Source organism: Colletes latitarsis, chromosome 2 (genome assembly GCF_051014445.1).
Source record: "Colletes latitarsis isolate SP2378_abdomen chromosome 2, iyColLati1, whole genome shotgun sequence".
Lineage (NCBI taxonomy): Eukaryota > Metazoa > Arthropoda > Insecta > Hymenoptera > Colletidae > Colletes > Colletes latitarsis.
The window spans coordinates 23,568,734-23,588,954 of NC_135135.1; the positions used below are offsets into that span (position 1 = coordinate 23,568,734).

At 45.9% G+C, this 20,221-nt stretch overlaps 2 protein-coding genes and 1 non-coding gene across 5 annotated transcripts in view; 1 reads left to right on the forward strand and 2 right to left on the reverse strand.

Moving 5' to 3' along the window:
- LOC143350497 (uncharacterized) overlaps positions 1-20,221 on the reverse strand; it is a 224,327-nt gene that overhangs the window by 202,961 nt on the left and 1,145 nt on the right. The window lies entirely within an intron of this gene.
- Trnap-cgg (transfer RNA proline (anticodon CGG)) lies at positions 2,083-2,154 on the reverse strand. Its single transcript has one exon. It is a non-coding gene; the product is annotated as a tRNA-Pro (tRNA).
- LOC143350481 (knirps-related protein) lies at positions 6,101-20,054 on the forward strand. The gene is made up of 3 exons (XM_076782624.1): positions 6,101-6,773; positions 12,664-12,741; positions 16,441-20,054. The coding sequence occupies exons 2-3, from the start codon at positions 12,664-12,666 to the stop codon at positions 17,617-17,619; spliced, it is 1,257 nt and encodes a 418-aa protein (XP_076638739.1). The 5' UTR covers positions 6,101-6,773; the 3' UTR covers positions 17,620-20,054.

The window sequence follows — 20,221 nt, forward strand, 5'->3', positions numbered from 1 at the left end:
TATTTTATTCCCCTCGATCGCAGTTGCATTATTGATACGCGATCCATAAACATTAGCAACGCCTTTGCAGTACCGTGTACGCCTCCGATGCGATACAGAACGATAAGGGGTTGGCGCTGAAAGTGTAGGCCACACATAGAGAAAAATAAATTAACGACTTGGGCCTAATTGCACGTTCAGAATTTTACGACCGACCCTGTCGTACGCGTGATGTGTACAAGATTACGAGCACACTGGAGCGAAGAGGGGGGGGCTGTAATTACTCGGAGCGTGTTCTCGTGCACGACAAAAAGTCGGAATGAAATGGTGCCTTTATTAATTACGTATTACTTAATCACCGGTCTGAAAAAAAGGCGTAAAGAATGGAAGCGCATCCTGGTTTCTTTCGACGGCCACGCTGTTTCGGGCTGCAATGAAAGAACCCACGATCCAAACGAGTCGCGGTCGTCCGAACTATGGCCGTCTCGACGTACACGAGTAAGTCGTGGCCCCGATTGCTCGGGACATTTTTGGCCGAACGTTCGCTTTTAGAAGCGAGAATGGCCCCTTTTCGCGAGATCGTTGCGCCACGGTCCGCGGACGGTTTTTTTCTTCTACTCGTCAAATGTCGAAACGCCTTTCCCCTACTCGGTTTCCCGACACTTCAAAATCGTTGAAAAAATTATATTATTATAATAAAATGAATCGACGCTGCATCGACGGGAGAAAAAACATAGTACGGCCTCGCGCGTCGAATTGTTTACACGGCAAATACCGAGAGTATCGACGGACCCTGAACCGTCGTGTAAAACAAACGTTGCAAAATGCATTGGTCGCTCTCTACTGTGTCACCATCGACGCTCGTGCCCCCTTATCTCATAGCGCGCAAACGTATTGCGAAAAAATAGACGTTTATTTTCTCGTTAATGCCCGCCTTCCCATAAAATGTCGATCCGCCGACTTTATCGTCGTCGATATTTACCAACCGCCGAATTCGACATTTATAATGAGCCGGCCTTCGTAAAAATCCTTCGAATCCTTCGAACCAGCAATAAAACGCGTTTCGGGGACACTCGTACGTTTATTTCCGTCACTAAAATGGAGAAAGGATTCTGGCAAGAGACACGCGCTAGAACACCAGGCGTTGATTATCCCGTGGACGTCTGACACGCGATCGCATCGACACGAGGAATCGAATTTTTATGTTCTTTTTGGGAGACCCGTGTCGTCCATAACGGACTAACGAATGCAAAAAATTCTACACGAGTTTCAGGTGCAATCACTTCGAAAATTGTAGAATAAGAGTTACGTGGAAGTTAGGAATAGCTTCATCTTATTTGTATTTAAGTCAGTTTACCAGGTTATCAAGATGTACTTGAATTCTAATGGCATCAATCCACGAAGAAACTACTTGAGATAGTTTGAGATCGTCTGCATGTAAAAGAAATTTACATTTACGTATATATTTGCATATAAACATCGTTTAGCTTCGAATAACTCTAGATTTTGTCTGCTCTGACTTTTAGAATACGAGTTTTTAAATTTCACAATTTAATATTAAATAGGAATATTATGTTTGACAGCGTCACGGTGTTTCTGAAGAAAGTTGTATCAACGTTTTCTATTAAAAACAAAAAAAGGGACGGGAATAAATGATTCTCGCGAGGATCGATTCAGAAACGTGTAAACAAGGCTGTGGCTTACTGTCATTTTCGAATTACATAAATTTTAATGTTCCAAAAGGAAACGTTATTCTCGCATCAATTATCGTTAGTGGCGGTTACATCGAACGACACGAATTCGCGGGACAGGACCTTCGAGTTTCGAGCGCCATTATCAAACGTAACGATTAAAAGGCGGAGAAAAAACTCTCGACAAGGTGTAATTATCATAACGACGAGTGGAAAAAAATTGTTGATGAAAAGAGGCGAACATCGGCGTTAAATAAAAAGAACGTCCAGTTGGGAGCAACGCAAAACAAACGTCTCGAATGTTGTTCGTGGTGAGATATTACCGCACACTCTTACACGCCACGGGGGATTTAGAATCTCGCGCGGCGTGAAAGTGTACATTCGTAAAAAGTAAAAGTAAAGAAATTTCCGCGGGCTCGTCCGGGATTTGAACCCGGGACCTCTCGCACCCGAAGCGAGAATCATACCCCTAGACCAACGAGCCGAGTTGATACTTGCTTTCTTAAACTTGAAAAAATATATAAAAATTCGCGATAATTCTTATCATCGTCGATTACAGAGATGAGTGGTAAACTTAACTCAATAAGAAGCAAATATACTCCTACGGCGATTAATGTATTCATAGAAAGGTGTGTTTAAGTTATATGTATTTTCTTTTTCGTCCCCTCCTGATCATTTGGAAAACACCAGCATTAGGATATTTCAAACGATGATACGTAAAGATACCGAACAAAATTGTATTCGTATGAAAATACATGTTTCAGGTTTATTTGTGTGATGTAATGTTTGAAAGGTTTGTGAACCTCTGATTCAGACAATCGTTCGATCGAGAGATTTCTGGCGGGAAACCGCGGTTGCAAAAAATCTCCGACACGCATTCCTGCGACTCGTTTCCCTAATTGATCGGCTCTGAACGTATCGGCGTCTCGGTTTTTGCCTCGCCATTGAGAATTCCGCGCTACCCTGGGAAGAAACTCGATCAGCAACAGCGGAAGAAAAAACGTTAATTAGCTCGTTTGAATGGGGGCCGAGTTGGCGAGTTTCTCGGAGTTGGTGCATGTGGCGCCACCTGTGGTACAATCGTTGCATTCGTGATTAGTGTTGCACGAGTCAGCCGTGATCGCATCTCTAACTCCGCCAGCAAGATGATCCTCGACGTGGATCATCGAGACTCGGAACAAAGTTGCGAAAAGGTCAGAAACAGCGCCATTAGCCTTTTCACCGAGGCCCACGTATGGATCGCCATTGTTATTAACAATATGTTAGAGATCCATATGCGTGTCTCATCACCATTCGAATAATTAAGTATAACGTTTATACACAAGGCAGACGTGTCAAACGCATCTTGGTCCGCGAGTCAATTTTCAATTAGATACCATGTTAAAATCCACACGTTTATTGTATAAATAGAATAGCCAATTTATTTGTTATACAAATATTTGAACAAGATGGATGAATTCTTAGTTGAATTCTATTTTCCCGGTTCCAGGGTCGCGGGAAAACTCTCTTCCGTGCCGGAAGTGGAATCTCCCAGGAAAAACGAAAGCGCGAGCTCGAATTTTTTGCCGAGATCGGAGCCACGTTCGCGATAATGGCCGGGGACCATTGTTATTCAAGGTAAAACGCCGCGCGGTACGCTCGCGGCGAGAGAATACGCTTTCTTCTTTCCCGCTCGTAGGAATTAACGGAAATTTCCTGGCTGACGACGCGACAAAGGCGAACCGAAAAAAATGTCCCTAGCGACGAACTTTTATTGTTGCATCAAAGTGTAGGTTTGTTTTGTTTCTCGACTCTTTTTTTCCTTTTTATGTTTTTTCTCTTCCTCTTTTTTCAACGGGGAACAGACGGTTTCCGGCCAATGGACGGGCACTTTGCGCTCATAAAGATTAGCAAAATGGTCCGTCATAAAAATGCGAGCGTAGCGACGAAAATCGTAGGAATTTTTGAGACAGTTTTTATAACGGTGCGTTTTTACGGCGAGGCCGCTGCCAGGCGGTGCACGTACTTTTTAATTAGAGCTAAGCTTGATCGTAAAAGACCGAGGGGCCGATTAAGCGATTCGATGACCACCATCATCACTTTACGACACTCTTGTCCTTTTTCGCACAAAACACAGTAACGCCCAGCTATTGTTCCGTGTTGACCCTTACCGTTTGCGCCACGACGACTCGGGCTCCGAAAAGTGCATCTCTGTTCGTAGGTAAAGCAGCACGTTTTCGCAGAAATCCCCCTAATATTCCAGGAAATAAAGGCAAAACTCCGGAAAGATTAGAACTACCTCTGCGAGGCCGCGTTTACAAAAGGGAGCGCGCCTTTAGTCTACCCATAAAAAAGTCGTTTTACAAGTACTTAAAAACCATTTCGAAGGTGGAAACACTACTCTCTGCGATGCTTAATAGTGTATTTAAATAGACCGTCCTTGGAAATTATTGTGTACCTGTGCAAGTAAAGCGAAAAGACGTCGGAGATGGGCAAATTTATTATCCACATTTTATTTTTGTATTCTTTCAAAAAAAATGTTGAGGGAACGTCGAGTGAAATTGCTTAATTTTAAACAGAATCGATTTGCGATACATTTATCATACCGATACCCATCGTATCGTGTACTTCCGGCATCACTCTAATTATCGATTTAACTATCGCGTTCTCTTAATCGTACTTTGGTTGCAAATCACGCGACGACGAGCCACACTCGTTTCTACTACTAATTGTCCGTCGTGTTCACCGATAATCGAGTGAAAATTCAAACTTTTCGAAATATGTTTTCCCTCCGCGAGGAATGTGAGTAACATTTCGTGAAACTAAAATAGAATAAATGAAAGGCGACGAGGAATGCGTGAACATGCTTTCATATATATCACTAACACAAACCCCAAAGCTGTTATCGATCATTAAGATCTCTATGATCTACGAGCAGCCGCGGTTGGATCTTCAAGGACACGTAGCGAGAATTGTGTTACTCTGCACAAGTACGGGGTATTTCTTTTAACTAATTTTAGCACTGACCTGAGCCGTGAGTAATACTAATCTCTACATTGTGCAGTATATAGAAAAAAAATTGACCGCGGATAATACAAAAACTCAAGGTTAATCCTCCGTTAAATACAATTTCTTTCCACGAGAAATTGTTTTCTAAGATATACTTGGCAACAGCGTAGTTTTCCCGCTACTGTCTAATTGATCTATCTTGCTGAAACTTCTAAGATTGTCAAGTCGTTTAGTGACCCAATTCCCTGTTGTTAGGAAAGTTCCTGCTTAGTACAGCTATCTGTTAAAACCCATCGAAGCCTTGAAAAGCTACGATCTAGTGATGATTCATTAGCAGATAGACGTACTGCGAAGGAACCTTTCTAATACCCTGTATAATACCCTGTAATACCCTGTATAATTTGTTGGAATACATGTCTCAATTAAAGAAGATAAATACACAGTCGTCAACCCCACATTTACCTTTGTTTACGAAGCTAAAAATTAAAAAGTTGCATAGCTCGGACTCCGTTTTGCATTCGAAGGTACACGCAAACTTTCGATCGATAGTGTATATTTCAATCATACAGTAAATAAACAAAAATGATAGGCAATGACTATATGAAACTAAAAATCGAAGAATATTATTAGAAATATGAAGGTAGTACAATTAAACTATAGCTCCTCTACAAGTATATAAATTCTTGAAAAGAAGACAATATTTTGTATAATAAATAGAAAAGAGAAACAACTATCGAAGGAAGCGAAGAGCACGAAAGATTAAATGTACATTGAGCAAGTAAAAATTGCTTAAGGTTTTCTCCTTCAATATATAGTTATCACAAGTAAATATGGAAGTTCCAATCGGCATTAAAGTTTTTCGAAACAAAAAGGACGAGAAAGGGTCCCTTTGATATCGGTTTGGAAGAAGTAAGTTCCCTCGAAGGAATAAAAATATGCATTTACCATCGTCGTGCAGTAGATGCTCACGATGCTCATGGTAGTATCGATATCCTGGGGAGGTGAGGCCGAGAGGAAAATAGGAGCGGAAGAGAAAAGGTCCCCGAAACCGCAGGATCCTTATCGATGCCGTGAGCATCGGCGCGCGAGCCCGCGTCTCGTCGGTCCACGAGATCCAGAGAGGGTAGGAGGTCCGGGCGAAGGAGGAGGAAGAGAGGCGAAGAGAGGGTAGCGCGGTGAGGCCCCTCCCTTGTACCCCCTCCCCGTGGCCCGAGAGGATCCCTCCGGTCGTCCAGCAGGACCCCCCACCAAAGGTACGACAGGACCCGCGGCCCACCTGTGCCGCGGATGGACCCTGCACGCTTCTCCGCTGATCCGACGCACAGTGTGCCCATAAGGCCCATTCGAAGTATACTTACGAGAGCGCACGAGCCGAGCCACCGCACGAACGAGCGCCCGACCGATCGCCCGAACGAAGTGGGACCGCAGAAAATAATCGGAGGTGGGGGCTGATTCAAGAATCGACGTGGACACCCTCGCCTTCCAAAGTCATTCACCTAACGGTCATCGCCGCGTCAAGAATCTTCTTCTTGTTCTTCTTCTTCTTTCGCGTCTCCTTCCGTTATCCGGTTCGGACCGAAAGGATTGGGTCCTCCGTTTCGTTCCTTCTGCGCCTGGGTGCCCTTTGACCAGTGGAAACGGAAACTACCCGTTGCTCGATTTCCACGGGATTACGATCGAACGGGAGAGTGGATTTATTTTTTTTTTTTTATCGAGAATCATCCAGCAGCTGACAGTGACGTTTGCGAGCGGACGAACCGAAGATTTTCCAGCTTTCAGATTTTCCCGCGCATCGATGCGACGAGGTTCGTTACATGGACTGAACAGCGAGAACGCTTCCACTCGCTGTGAGTTTCAAGACAGTTTTATTGCCATCGCGGGGGCAGAGTGAATTTGTCAGTGAACCGACACGGTGAACACTTTTTTGGAGTTCACGGTACCCGACGCTCCGGTGACCACAACCAAGTGATCAGTGTCGCGAATCTGTGATCGCAACAGTTCCGAGATACGTTATGGTGACACAGTGCTGGATGGTGTGTTGTACTTGAAAGAGGGACCGCTACCGATTTCGTCGTTGATGATTCCCTGGCTACGTTAATCACCGTCGCATTCAAGGTACGTGGATGCTCTTGTTTACGAAACACGGTGGATTCGAACTGGTTGACAGCTAGGAATTCTCGCTGTTGTCGCGATTTCGTTACGAATTTCGTTATCACACGACGTTAAAACATACGAATCAGTAAGGATAAATACCTTACAAAATGGTAAAGCAAGTGATCATCCGAATTAGCCACCATACTCGAAAGAGTTAATGGGCACGTAACAATTTATTTACGACGTTCGTTTCACCAAGACTATTTCTTTTATAGTGATATTTTTTATATTACGTATTCACACGCTAATAGTTTGTAATTTTGACTCGAACCGTTTCCGTGGAGTGTCGGAGAATTTTGTCGACGACCGACTCTAGTCTTAGCTAGCAGTTTCGACGCGCAGTCGCGATTTGCCTTTGCGTGGTACGTTTGTTTCGTGGAACAAGTAGAAATGTATCGTGCACTCCCACGAGCTCGCAGAAGAATCGAAGGACGCGTGCGTTTCGTAATTTGAACGCGTGTAGCCGACCGATTTCTTTGTCTTTGATCGTGACACGGAGCGAAAAGCGTCACGGTTCGACAAGATTTCAGCGATATACCGCGCACGTCGGTCATGAGAATTTACGGGCGATAAGGCCACCTCTGTTACGAGCATCGGGCGTCGTGATTAGGCTAATTATTTAATTCATTAAACGCCGCTGGAAGATCGTATCGGCGCGCGATCTCGACGATATCGAGCAGAATTTTCCCAGCGAATTGTTAAAGCGAACAGATGCGTGTCTTTTGAAAGATTGACCCCGAGGCGTGTTTATAATTAACGAGAGTCGTTTGTCTTCGAAAATGCAACATGTGCTCAGAGAGGATCGTGTAACGACGATTTGCTTCGCAACCGCCCCGTAAATATATTGCGCCACTCGAATACTTTAATCTGTTAAATTACGACTCGAATGGAAAATAATTTCAAGCCCGATGATCTATGACCTTCTGTCATAGTTCAAAGAGCAATTGCATTCTTCCACGATACCGTGCCGGTTCTTTGAATACCAAAAACCATGGGCATCCACGTTCGACGTCGTTATAGTTGTTGATTCGCCTCCTGCTCGAGAAGCGCGCTATTGTTCGACAAAAGTGATAGTCGAATGGGGGAAAGTCTGGCCTATGCACTGGGGAAATTGTAATTTCCTTTTCAACGATGACATAAACGCAACAAAGCTTCGATGAAAACTGTAAACAAATGCAAGCTTTCGTAATCGACGCGAGAAGAACTTTCCAAACTATGACAAGAATAAAATTGTCTATGTCGTTGGTAATAGAAGGAACAACACGCAATAATTAATTAACGTGGTTTATAATTTAGAGATTATTACGTGTTGTTTCTCCTATGACTAGCAGTATATAAAATATTGTTTTGTGTACTCTAATGGATCGACTGGTGGGAACAGCACGCGTCGTGTTCCCATTTGAGGACGTATGACGGTTTGCGCGATCGTTTGATATGAATTTGAAAGGACAGAGCATATCGAAAAGCAATGGAATAATGGCATCGGAAACAAACGGTCCATGTTGCATCGCGCGAAGGCCGATCGCCGAAGCACGCGTTGCGGAACGCCGTTTCGTTTCGAAAGACCGGAAACTGCACTCTGCAAACTAGATCGCGCTACTTCGAGAAGATGAGGTCGGGAGACGCGAAACCTGAACTCACGCAACCATCGATTAGTTCAAAACAAAATTTTCTTATCTTCTTCAATGTATTCGCTACCATTATTCTGTTAAAAAACCATCTATCAAAGACTAGGTTATATTTGTAATCATTTTTAATCGTTTGCAAGTGAAATGTATCAATCCTTAAGTGGATTCATACGACAGAACGTGGTAATAAAATGTAATTCAATTGAACGTCATCTTTGCATTACAAAGATGAGCAGATTTCTTATCTAGATAAAAAGTAAATAATCTTGATGTATCATTTACGCAATAAAAGTTGAAATCTGATTTATGAAACACATTATATTTCACGCTGTACGAGTAACAGCTTATCACGATAGCTGACCAATGGGATAAATGTTGAAAATAAATCTGTACACTGGTGTTTTAAAATTTTTGCTCGTCTCTGTGATCGGTAAATTGAACAACAATTTATGAAATCGAGGTCTTCAGGACCGAGTTTGCAGTTCGAAAAAATAACACGAACGAAACAAAGTGTCGTACCAACGACCGCTATTTTTTATTACAATTTGTCCCCGATAATTACGGATGGCAACGAACAGTAAAAAACTGACCTGCCCGTGAGCTATCCTGTTCAGATCCGGTCGAAAATTTTCAGCGTTTTAGCACCCCCGAGCCGTTTTCGTCAATAAAAAGGCAAATGACGGTCTAGTGGAACGAAAAATCGACTCGAACCTTTTTTTACAATCTATCAGGGATGAGGGTCGACGGTGCACAGCTTAACGCTTAAAATAGAGCTTCTTATCTTCGTGCAAAATACGAAAATCACCGGTGTTAAAGTGACTAAAAATAATATGCAGACATTTATGCGTTCGTCTGTTGTCTATCAATTGCAACACGCTGAACAAAATCAGATAATACGTTTAGAAGTCAATAAATATGTTGACAGGAGTCTATGCTCGTATTCCTTAAACTTTCCACTACTAAAGATTTCAATCGTTGTTCAATTAATCGCCTTCCTAATGGGAATTCTCTCTTGGAAATCGGGAAGCACGGGGATACTTAAGGAGGGTTAGTGTTTTAAAGTAAGGGCGTTACGAACACGAGTTTGTTTTACTTTTGGACGAGAATCTTTTTTCATAAGAGAACGCCAAAGAAAAAGACGGGGATTTGTCAGTCGCGTGAATGGGGAACATCGTCCATGAATCTCGAATCGCCGCTGAAAACGGAACCGTGCTTCGTGAGAAAAAGAAAAATTCGCTATGCCCGTCTTGTCTTTCGCCGAGGCGACGAAAGTAACGAGGCGTCGGTCATTTAAAATAGTTCCGCTAAATCAACGTGCGACTTTCACGAGTCATGTAAATGAAGGAAAAAATCCGCTAATTCGAAAGGAACCTGCGGACCGCGTCTAGACGCCTCGCGTCGTAGGAAGGAGAGACCGATCGCGGCCGGGTAAGATCGTCGGTCGATGCCATTCTTTTCTCAAAGCGGAAGATCAGAGGCGGTAAGTGTCTTTATCGAGAAGGTCAGCTCTAGAAAGGAGGACAATCGCCGAGCGGCAACGTAGGAACTTCGATTGATCCCTTTGAACGTTCAGACGTGCTCGGCGGTTGCACCTTCGCCCCGTTCGAGTGTCTTTCCGTGGAATCGACGATGATCGCGGGAGAACAGCCGATCTCGCTGAAAGTTACGAGCCAACAGGACTCGTTACGATTCTCACGGCTCGGTCGACTAATGCAACGGTGCTGGCCTCGTGGCGATCCTCGACGATCCTGCTGATGACGCCGTCGAAACGCAAAACGTGTGAAAATCAAATTCATGCGCGAAGATCGACAGAGGAAGACACCATTCGAGAGTCGAGTATATTAAATATATTGCATTTCGTTCTGGATCGACTAGTTAGACTATTCGCTAGATCCTAAGGCTATTAATCGTTCCCACATATTCAAAGATTAATATTGTGTCGCGTCCAAGGCGAGATCTCGCCGATACGTTCAACCAACAGACCCAGAAAACTATTATCGCGTTCTTGCGTAAATTGAGAAACCGAATTTTCCGATATCGATCGCGAAGAAGCGGCCGTCCGAGGCTGGCGTTCGTCAGAAATAATTATCGTCCCGATATTTTCCGATCATTAGCCACGGAGGAGCAGCAATTTTCGTTAAGTAACTCCTAAACACGATCCGTCGACGCAAATGGGAGGCGCGCTTAATTAATCAACCGTTTCATTGTGCCTGCGGAGAGGTCGTAATTAAAAGTCATTTATTAGAGGGAACATTAAATCATCTATCATTCTTTTCGCGTCGCGTATTCTATTAAGCCCGTAAACTCGGTATCACCGGCGCGCGCATTTCGTTGCGACACGCGATCGTAACAATATACACGGCATAAACGCTGCGCCTCGACGTGAAACGCTCGAGTATGCAGGCACCCCCTGAATGGCTTACCGGATGCACACCTGCAATCAGTGCAGGTTGCGATACCTCGGGCGCACCGTCAAGAAGCGTTGCTCGATTCCGCGCCTATCGATCCGCCAGCATCTATCGGTAATTAATAGTACAGAACAATCCTTATGCCCGCGACCCGATCTTGGGCGCTGAGAGACGCTTCCTCCCCTCCCTTCAAATATCAACGAGCCCCGGAGGCTATATTTAACGAGAATACGTCGTCATTTAAATTCAATTAACTCGACGACTCTCTCTTTCTTTCTCTCTGTCCGCTCGATTTCGCGCGGCTGGTCGAGGTCCAACGAGCAAACCGCGACGATTGCCTCATTCGCGCGGATACGCCAGTTTTTCCGATCGATTCGAAAATGCTCTGTAGCAACACCTGTTGGCGCGATCAAAAGGTTGTTTCTTTCTTTCCCCCCGAGAAACAACGAAACCGCGTCGTTTCTAAAGTCGCTGCCACCGATAATGATATCCATGAACATCAACAATGTTCGTATGCGTTGCGTAATCGCGCTAAGAAGAAAATTAATCTAACGTTAAAGTTATTCAATAACAATTTGTGGTAATTTGTCTTCGACTATGGGCCTGAAAATTTTATTTTTCCTCCATTACTGGAACGGTCAACTTAGATATTAATAAGTTATCGATGATCGTTAGTAACGCGTTTAGTCTTGGCGATACGAAAGTCGTAGCCTGACGAGGAAGCTGGCAAGAGGGAAGAAAGGCAAGAATCGAACGCGGAATTAAAATTACGCGTAGGCACGTCGAGGCGTCGAGCGTCCGCGAATGAGAAGAGTCAACGACTGTGGGGTGTAGGTCAGGAAAGAGAGACTCCGTTGATCAAACAATCGATGTCTCTTCCATTAGCTGAGATTTACTTTCCCATTTAGCGACAGTCTGTCATCTATGAAAGTCGCCGCAGGTGACACGGCGTACCCGCGGGCTAGATATGTGGGTCAGCGTTATTGTCCCATATTCCAGAGCTTCATTAGGATTCTCGGCGCGGAGACGGTCGTAAAAACTGTATCGAGCCATCCGTGGTTTCACGACCGATGGAAAATCCGTATCGCGACCGGCGTCGAAATATTATGTAAGACCGTACTTCCATCCGAGCGATCGTAAAACTTATCGGTTGACAATCACCTGTATGCTCATCAAACGCGTCGACGAAGCCCGCGGGCCCCACACGACCCCTTCTGTGCATTTGTGCTCTTCTCGGTCTTCTATCTGTTTACAAACTCTGTCTCCCAATTGTGTAAAATCCCCAGCGTACGTTCGGGCATTGAAAAGCGAGACAAAGCGAGGAACACGGGCAGCGAGGTGTGAAAACGAGACAGCGGGGCCGCGATCTGTTTTCCGGACGAGCGGCCAAAGAAGGCGAAATGAATTAGCACGACGAAGAAGGAGAAAAAGAGAGAAAAGTAACAAGTGCACGGAGGGTTTTCCGCTCGTTGAACGTAACACGCACCGCTTTGCCACGATCCAGCGATTCGCGCAAACCGACGGATTGCGCAACGAGCTTCTTCTCTTTCTCAATCATGCGATCGGTCGTAGGCGCACGATAAGGCTTGCATTGTGATTTCGACGAACACTAGGAATACACACGACGTTACGCGACGTTACGACGGTGTTTGCGACCGATTTTGTTTTCCCTCGGTTTCGTCGTTCACCGTAACGGACGTTCGCAATTGTCGCGTGAATTACGGATCGTCGTATCGATACGCGGATAAAACGCGGCCCCGACCGTTGCTATCGCCAAGACGGACATTCAAAGAAAGCCATTATTTTCTGTTGCAGATGAACCAACAGTGCAAGGTGTGCGGTGAGCCCGCGGCCGGCTTCCACTTTGGTGCATTCACCTGCGAGGGCTGCAAGGTGAGTCTTCTCTCGGTATTTTATTTTTTACGCGGAGATAAAACGAAACTTCTTTCGGGTCTTGAGAAAATGGTTAACCGAAATTATATCACAACCGACGGATCGTTTCTTTTAATGTTTCGGGCAGCGCAGATAACAATTTTCGGAGACAGATTACGGGGGAACCTCCATTATCCGTATTAACTGCATGTAAGAAGCGATATAAATTGTGAGATAAAATTGGGATGTCCATCGTAGCACGAAGGAAAGAAATTAACTGTTAAAAATGCTACATACTGTTACTATTGTCGCGTTGTACTTAATTGATTCATCTCTGCTGATCTCAAGTCGAGAGGAGATCGAGCAACGTGACCATCGCGGGGAGGAAAAATGTCAACGATCGGTAGCGAGGACCGCGTCACGTCTAAAATTTTCCCGGCCGTTTTTTTCATCCTTTTTTCCTTCTTTTCGGCAATTTATCGACCGGCGATCTTTTCCGCGATTTCGCAAAACTGAGAACCGTCGATCGCTTTCACGAACCGCTTCGTGGCCGAGGTTAAACGTTTGACTAGGCATGCGTGTCAACCGATCTCCCGAAAGTAACCGCATTTGGTGAAGCCATTGTACGGCTGTTACGTAAAGATAACCAAGTTTCAGGCTTGAAAGGGTGCACTTTCGATGTGGCCACTCTAAAAGTTTACGTTTAAAAAAGAAAAATCGAGATAAACTGAGCGAACAGCAAAATCACGTACACGTGACGACGGCCATCGAAGTATCGACGCAAGCGATTGCGATAGATTTTTCCAGCTTGAAGTGAGTCACAGATTTGTTCACGCGCCACGAGATATTTACCGAATAATTATATAAATCGCTCTTGTACCTTGCTTCCTACAAGTTAGGCTGCGGCGTGTGTACGATAAACCGTAATTACGATCTTATCCTAGTCTCGATACGCAAACACTAGAAACTGCGTAGAAAGTTGACCGATTCTTTATAAAAATCCTCGTAGTCTTTTATCGACTTTTATCGAAATTTAAACAAAATTTGGATGGATCGAATGCGAATTTAGTCGGGTCCGTAGTACAGGGTTCCGCGCCTCTTGTACGGGCCGCGAGTCGAGCGTAAAGGCGAACGGTGCCGCGAGGAGCAGAGCGGCGCGAGGGGGGAGCTGACATGCTACGATGGGCCTGAAAACGAAAATAACGAAACGAAACAATGTCGAGCTGACGTAACGGTGAACTAGGGCGGAAACAATTGTGGCAGACAAGTGCGAAGCGCCGGAAGCACCGCCTCGAAGCGGCCCCGAGGGAGATCCGAACCAGCGAATTGACGAAACGTGCACGTGCTCGCTCGTGCACAATGTCTTCGCGTAGATCTGTCCCACGATCGCGCGCTAGTCCCTATTATAAAGGTGAAACCCGAAGAGCGGGGTCCTTGGCGCCGAGGCCCGATGCTCGACCGAGCGGTTCGCGGTTTATCGGGTCCGCGTAAAAAAGCAGAAAACCAACGGAAACGATACAATGGTTCGTTATCCGTCCATTGAGAACGAATTTCAACCTGTCGGTTCTCCATTTTTTCCCCCCCTCTCTCTCTCTCCTCTCTTCTCTTCTCTTCGACGTTGCGGCGTGAGTCAGAGATACGCTTCTTACGCCAAGAAAGTTCACCGTGGCGTAATTAGCCGGTCTATTTATCGGCGGGTCAGAGTTTTCGAAAGGAAACCGTAACAATCGCTGGAAGGTTCGACGATGAAAAGGCGCGACGGCGATGTTTCAAAGTGGAGCCGTTTGCATAACTCCCGGCGTGTGCTCCGACGGACGAGGAACAAGGGGGGCGGGGGGAGGGGACCCACCAGAGGCACGTAATAACGGTAGCATTTTCTCGATTGTGTCATCGCTCCTGAAGCGTCGCGCGTATTCCCGTGGCGGTCCCCTTGCCCCCGCCGTCAGAACGGGCCCGACATTAGACGTTACGCTCAGACACGACTGAACGACGACGCCGAGGACGACGACGACGGCAGACGGCAAAGACAAGTGGAACACGGTGGGTCTCGGCAACGCGCGCATCGGGACCACTGGGCCGCAGGATAGAGCTCGTTTTCGGAACAAACGAACCAGAAACGATTAATAATATGGCGTGCGTACGAGCAGAAAAAGCGAAAGTGGACGCGCGGCATGCGTCGGTCGTGTCCTCCGTTCAATGACTGATCATTACCGCGAAGGGCGACATTTTACAGCGGGTTACGCAGGAAGCTGTAGGTGTTTCGGAGCAATCGACTTTAAATACATAGTTCGGCCCGCGAGGCTGCTCCGATGTCTGTTATAACGAACGAGGTCTTAAATCGTGCGCGCGTTTCGTAAGACGCCTGTCGGTCTGTTTCACTCTCTTGCTAGAACGACCGCGAACGACTCGAACAACTTCCAATTCGTGAAAATACGATCCCCGTGAAATTTGAACTCGATTAAAAGACGTCCCAGGAATATGCAAAACTAAATAAGCTCGCGTCTGCTAAAAGTTTTGTGCCCACTGGTATGGAAACGATCTTGCGATACCCAAGAACGCATTCGATTACAATAGCTTTCGCAATTGTTTTCCCTGAGGCCGTGTGGCCGGGCCCAGCCATGCGTATTAGGGTACTCCGAAATTATAGATGGTTGAAATTTGTTTTCGAGTGCCTCGGGCCAAACAGTCGAAGAAGCTATTTCAATCGAACGTGTCCTTATTGAAAGATCGCGTTTGTACCAGCAGATACAAAGAAAATTAATACCGCGTAGGTGGACAAATTTGACTCGCCATTTGGCGGCTTTGGGACTCGTCTTTTATAAATAGGAACCATTCTGGGACGCGTGGAAGAAAAAACTTGTGCACAATAGACACGCTTAGGTGTACAGTAAGTCCTTGAGTTGCGCGAAATCATAGATATACGACTGTGCCCCCACTTGGGTCCTTAAACATAGTTTGTATGCGTGCATGTATAGATACAGTTACGGACCCCACTTAACGCTCGGGATACGTTCTTAAAATTTAGAACGTTGAGCGAAACTGCGCTAAGCAGAGTCATTTTAACCTTACGTAAATATGGATAGGTGAAAACACAAACATTCTTATAGTGGACGTTGCTAAATTTAAAGATGCACCTATATCAGTTTCACGTTTGCCTACTTCTAACCATCTTAACACCTGAAACTTTTATCCATCTTTATATTTTATATAACGAAACCTATCGCTCTCTAAACGCTCGATTATCTCGGAAACAAGTGGACCAAAACTGTTGAAATTTCGTACAATTCCCGTATAGAACGAATCAACCGAACAAGGACACGCTGTAATCGAAAAGAAATGACGCGAGAATACACACGCGAATGAAAGGGGACTCTCTACCTCGAACACGAAAGCCAGCGGTGTCGGAATCACGGAATTGCACCATTTGGGCAATTAGCGCGAACACAGTAGGCCGCACGCGCCCACACCGGTTGGTTCCCCGTCGTACAACATGAATGAGACAACGAGAGCACACTGTTGCGGACTAACGACTTTTCTGTACTCGTTACGAGCATTATGCTATCGCTGCAGACGGCGCGCAACCTCCAAGAGAATCTTCCAACTCTCGGTTTACATTTAAAACGACGTATCCTTCGAAACGAGGCGAACGAAATTGTATTTTAATCGTTTTAGACGTTATTATCGCGTTAGCAATAAAAAACTTTTCTCTGTGTGTTTCAGTCCTTTTTTGGAAGATCGTACAATAACCTGAGCAGCATCTCCGAGTGCAAGAACGGTGGCGAGTGCGTGATCAACAAGAAGAACCGAACTGCCTGCAAGGCCTGCCGTTTGAGAAAGTGCCTTCTCGTGGGCATGTCGAAGTCCGGTTCTCGGTACGGTCGCAGGTCGAACTGGTTCAAAATCCACTGTCTCCTGCAAGAGCAACAGCAGCAACAACAACAACAGCAGCAACAACAGCATCACTATCAGCAGAATATGCCTAATCCGCAACTGGCGCAGCAGCAACGGAAACCTATGAGCCCGCCCATCGGGATTCACGCTGGTCAACGGAAGGACGACGTCCTGATGCTGGGTCTGGACGACTACAAGAACTCCACTTCGCCCAGCATCAGCTCACCGGAGTCGCACAATAGCGACAGTTCCGTGGAGATATCCGAACGACGAGCAGCCTTTTCGGGACACCCGGGTTTCAGACCCCTGCACTCGCACCTGCAGCCCTCCGTGGCCGATCTGTCGGCCCTAAGCAAAGAGATGATGAGTCTACCCCTCGGTTTCCACCTGGGTGGCATGTCCCTGATACCACCAGCTTTTCTACCACCCCCCAGCCTCACCATGTTCTCCCCGTACCATCTGTACGCGACGTCTCACGGAGCCTCTCATCCGTTGGTACCCAATCATTCTTCCACCCTCCTTCGACACTCGCCCGTAATCGAAGACGCTACAAACACGATTTCCGCCACGACTGCTACCACCACCACGACCATCAGCCTCGACAACAAGGACTCGTGCGAGACTAACAACAACAACGATAGATACGCGCACAACCACAACGTACAGACATCGAGGCATAGCTCGTCGCCGGGCACAGAAGTTGGCGAAACGTATACAAAGCGATTCTATTTAGATGCGGTGTTGAAGAGCCAACGAACGCACGCGACGAGTTCCCCGGGTTCTATCAAAGGACGTTCCGAGAACGGTTCTCCGGTTTGCAGTCCGAAATCCGAAGCGGACTGCCTCCCGCCCCAAGACAACCCGATGGATCTGTCCATGAAGTCTATCACCACACCTTGCAAGGACGACACAGAGGACGATGAAATCGACATGGAGAGCGTCAGTGATCGGGACAGTCCTCCACTGAAAAGGAAACCGGCGCCTATAGACCTAACGACGAGATCCTAGAGGAAATGGAACTTTCGACCAGCGTCAAGCTGTAGGAGAAACTGAAGTTCGAAACAATTGCCTTCGAGCGTGAAAAATCGTCGCCAGTTCACAGGAAAGTTTCCACAAGAAAGGGACACGTGATATTGCGATCGATTGAGGTAGGCGCACTTTGAGCGCAGGGTGGCGTGATGCAGTTATTGTTATGGAAATTGGAGTCGAGTTCCTGAGCCACGTGTAAAAACTAACTTGTTGGTCAAATTGCGGAAACATTGAAAATTATATTGTTTCACACGAATCGACTGTGCTCCTGCTTGAATCGCATGCCGAGGACGAGTAGAGTCTATAAATAAATTTACATAGTAATGACGTTTCAAGTATTTTATGACTCGTTAAATGTATTTTATAGCTTGATGATCTATACAATGTCATTGGTACATAAACTTCTTTGCAAGTCCCATTGAAATGCGAAAAGCGATCCAAGGTCTCGTCCTGTGAGGAATAGGGTTGAAAACTACTGCGCTGCGTCACCCTGTGCTCGGTGCAGCCTAGTCTTACGATTGTATTTTTTTTTATCCGTCGTCGTACGTCGATTGAAAGACTCGACGGACGAGCAACGATTCCGAGAACCGTGCTTTATCCTTAATTGCATTCTTGCCCGAGCAGGAATTACCCGATCGGGCCCGATCGTTCGCGCGGAGACAAATCATTCGCGCCCGAATCGTTAAACGCGATTCGCGCCAACCAGCGAACGCAATCTCGCGTAAATATCCGTGGCCGCGCGTCGGTTGGAAGAATGAAGGATTAACGTCTCAATTCCGGGTAATCACGGCGAGGATCGCGAGTCGCCGATCGATGGCTGGTTGCGCAAAAGCCAATCGACTTTAACGAGAGTCCTCCGCTTTAATTAACGAGCGCGCGCTCGCGGTAATCGTGCGAGAGAGAGGGAGGGAGGACGCGTTCGCAGAAGCGGGAGAGCGACGCCTGTGGAACGGCGGTGCATCGGTTGATAAACACGTCAAACTGCGGGGTGCACGTGTTCGGAACGTGCGTTACAAACCGGCGTACACGTGTAGAACGTTGCAAACCGCTTTATCTTACAAGCGTTCGACGCCTGCCAATGTAAACGCCTCCGTCGCCGCCGCTCTGCCGCCTCTTCTCTGCTTTTGTCCCGCGCGTATTTGCACTCGCGCCGCGAAGAATCTCCGTCGTTATGAGGATCGTGACCCGTCCAACCCCGGCCGTATCCGATGGAATCCATGACGAATCCCGCGATTAGAGGGAGCACGGGAATTTCGCCCGAAATTCCTGTGCTCCATCCCTCGGGCCGACGGGATCCTTCCTACAAACCGCGTGGACGATACTTTTCCAGCCTCTCGGGCCCGCGCGGTTCGAGCCTAGACCCGTCGAACACAGATTTGCTTTTAGCACGCCACCGAGGCCCATCCGCGACTCGCGCTCTCGAGCATAAGGCCTCTCGCAGATCAAGAAAGGCCCGGGTCACTTACCTCTCAGAACTACCTGGTATATTAAAAAGAACCTCTTTTTTCTTAATAAGTAGTATTTTTGATACTATGCAAGAGTAATATTGCATTTTGTCCTTGGATCTACAAGTTGGACTATTCAAATATTTTAGACAAATTTTACCTAGCAGATCCAAGACGAAACGCAGTAACCGACTACTACTATTACCAAATCATGAATTACGAGAGCATAAAAATCTCTCAACAACCTTTCTTGTACGAACTCGAGGCCTAGGCTTGCACTCGAAATTTTAGTAGCAGAGTGGATCATGACAATTTCGATACAACGAAAAATGTACAGCGTTTAACGTCCCGCCAGACGTTAGCGAGATTAGCGATCGTGGAACGTTGTTCTATACCCGTATCTACGATTGCGTGTAAATATTATAGAGACTGTAAATATAGAAGCGTGTATGTTTTCATAAGATATATTTTACATTTATCGTAACGTTAATCGCGTCCCTTAATTGTTTTCGCGTTACGAGCATCGCGACGAGGAAGATGTTGTTAATGGTTTTATGTACACTTATGCTTTGTTAGGCACTCTTGTTATCGAGGATTATCGAGGTAGTCAATAAATGGCCAGTATTTTATTTTATGGTTAATAATTGTTGATCGTATTTAGGTAGCAACTTCGGACACGTGCAATTGTAGGTGTATTCTATTTAATTGATTCCCAGTTGCGTGTGGACACAGATTATGGGGGGCACTTCATTTTGTACCGAAGTACCCCGATTAGTGAATAAGGCGGGGACAAAAGTGTAAATGTTAAATAAGTAGGCAAGATTTGCGCGAACGGGACCCGGGCCAGTACTTACTTGTACATAGACCAACGAATTGTACCGTTTTAAATAATTAGAAGATCGCGAGCGTGGAGAACAAGAAGAAGAAAAAACAATATTACGGCTCGTCGAATAAACGATTCTATAATTATCTTGAACGGTGTATTTCATGACTTTAAACGATTATGTAAATCGATCAATTACGGCATTATTTGCCGTGGCAACGAATTACAAATAGAAATATATTATGATACATTTAATATAATTCTCGGCGTGCACGTTACTCAAATTATGCTTCAGACTGATATACCAATTATA

Coding starts and splice junctions, on each gene's coding strand:
- LOC143350481 (XM_076782624.1), top strand. CDS start 12,664: ATGAACCAACAGTGCAAGGTGTGCGGTGAGCCCGCGGCCGGCTTCCAC. Junction 12,742..16,440: donor TCACCTGCGAGGGCTGCAAG/GTGAGTCTTCTC, acceptor TGTGTGTTTCAG/TCCTTTTTTGGAAGATCGTA.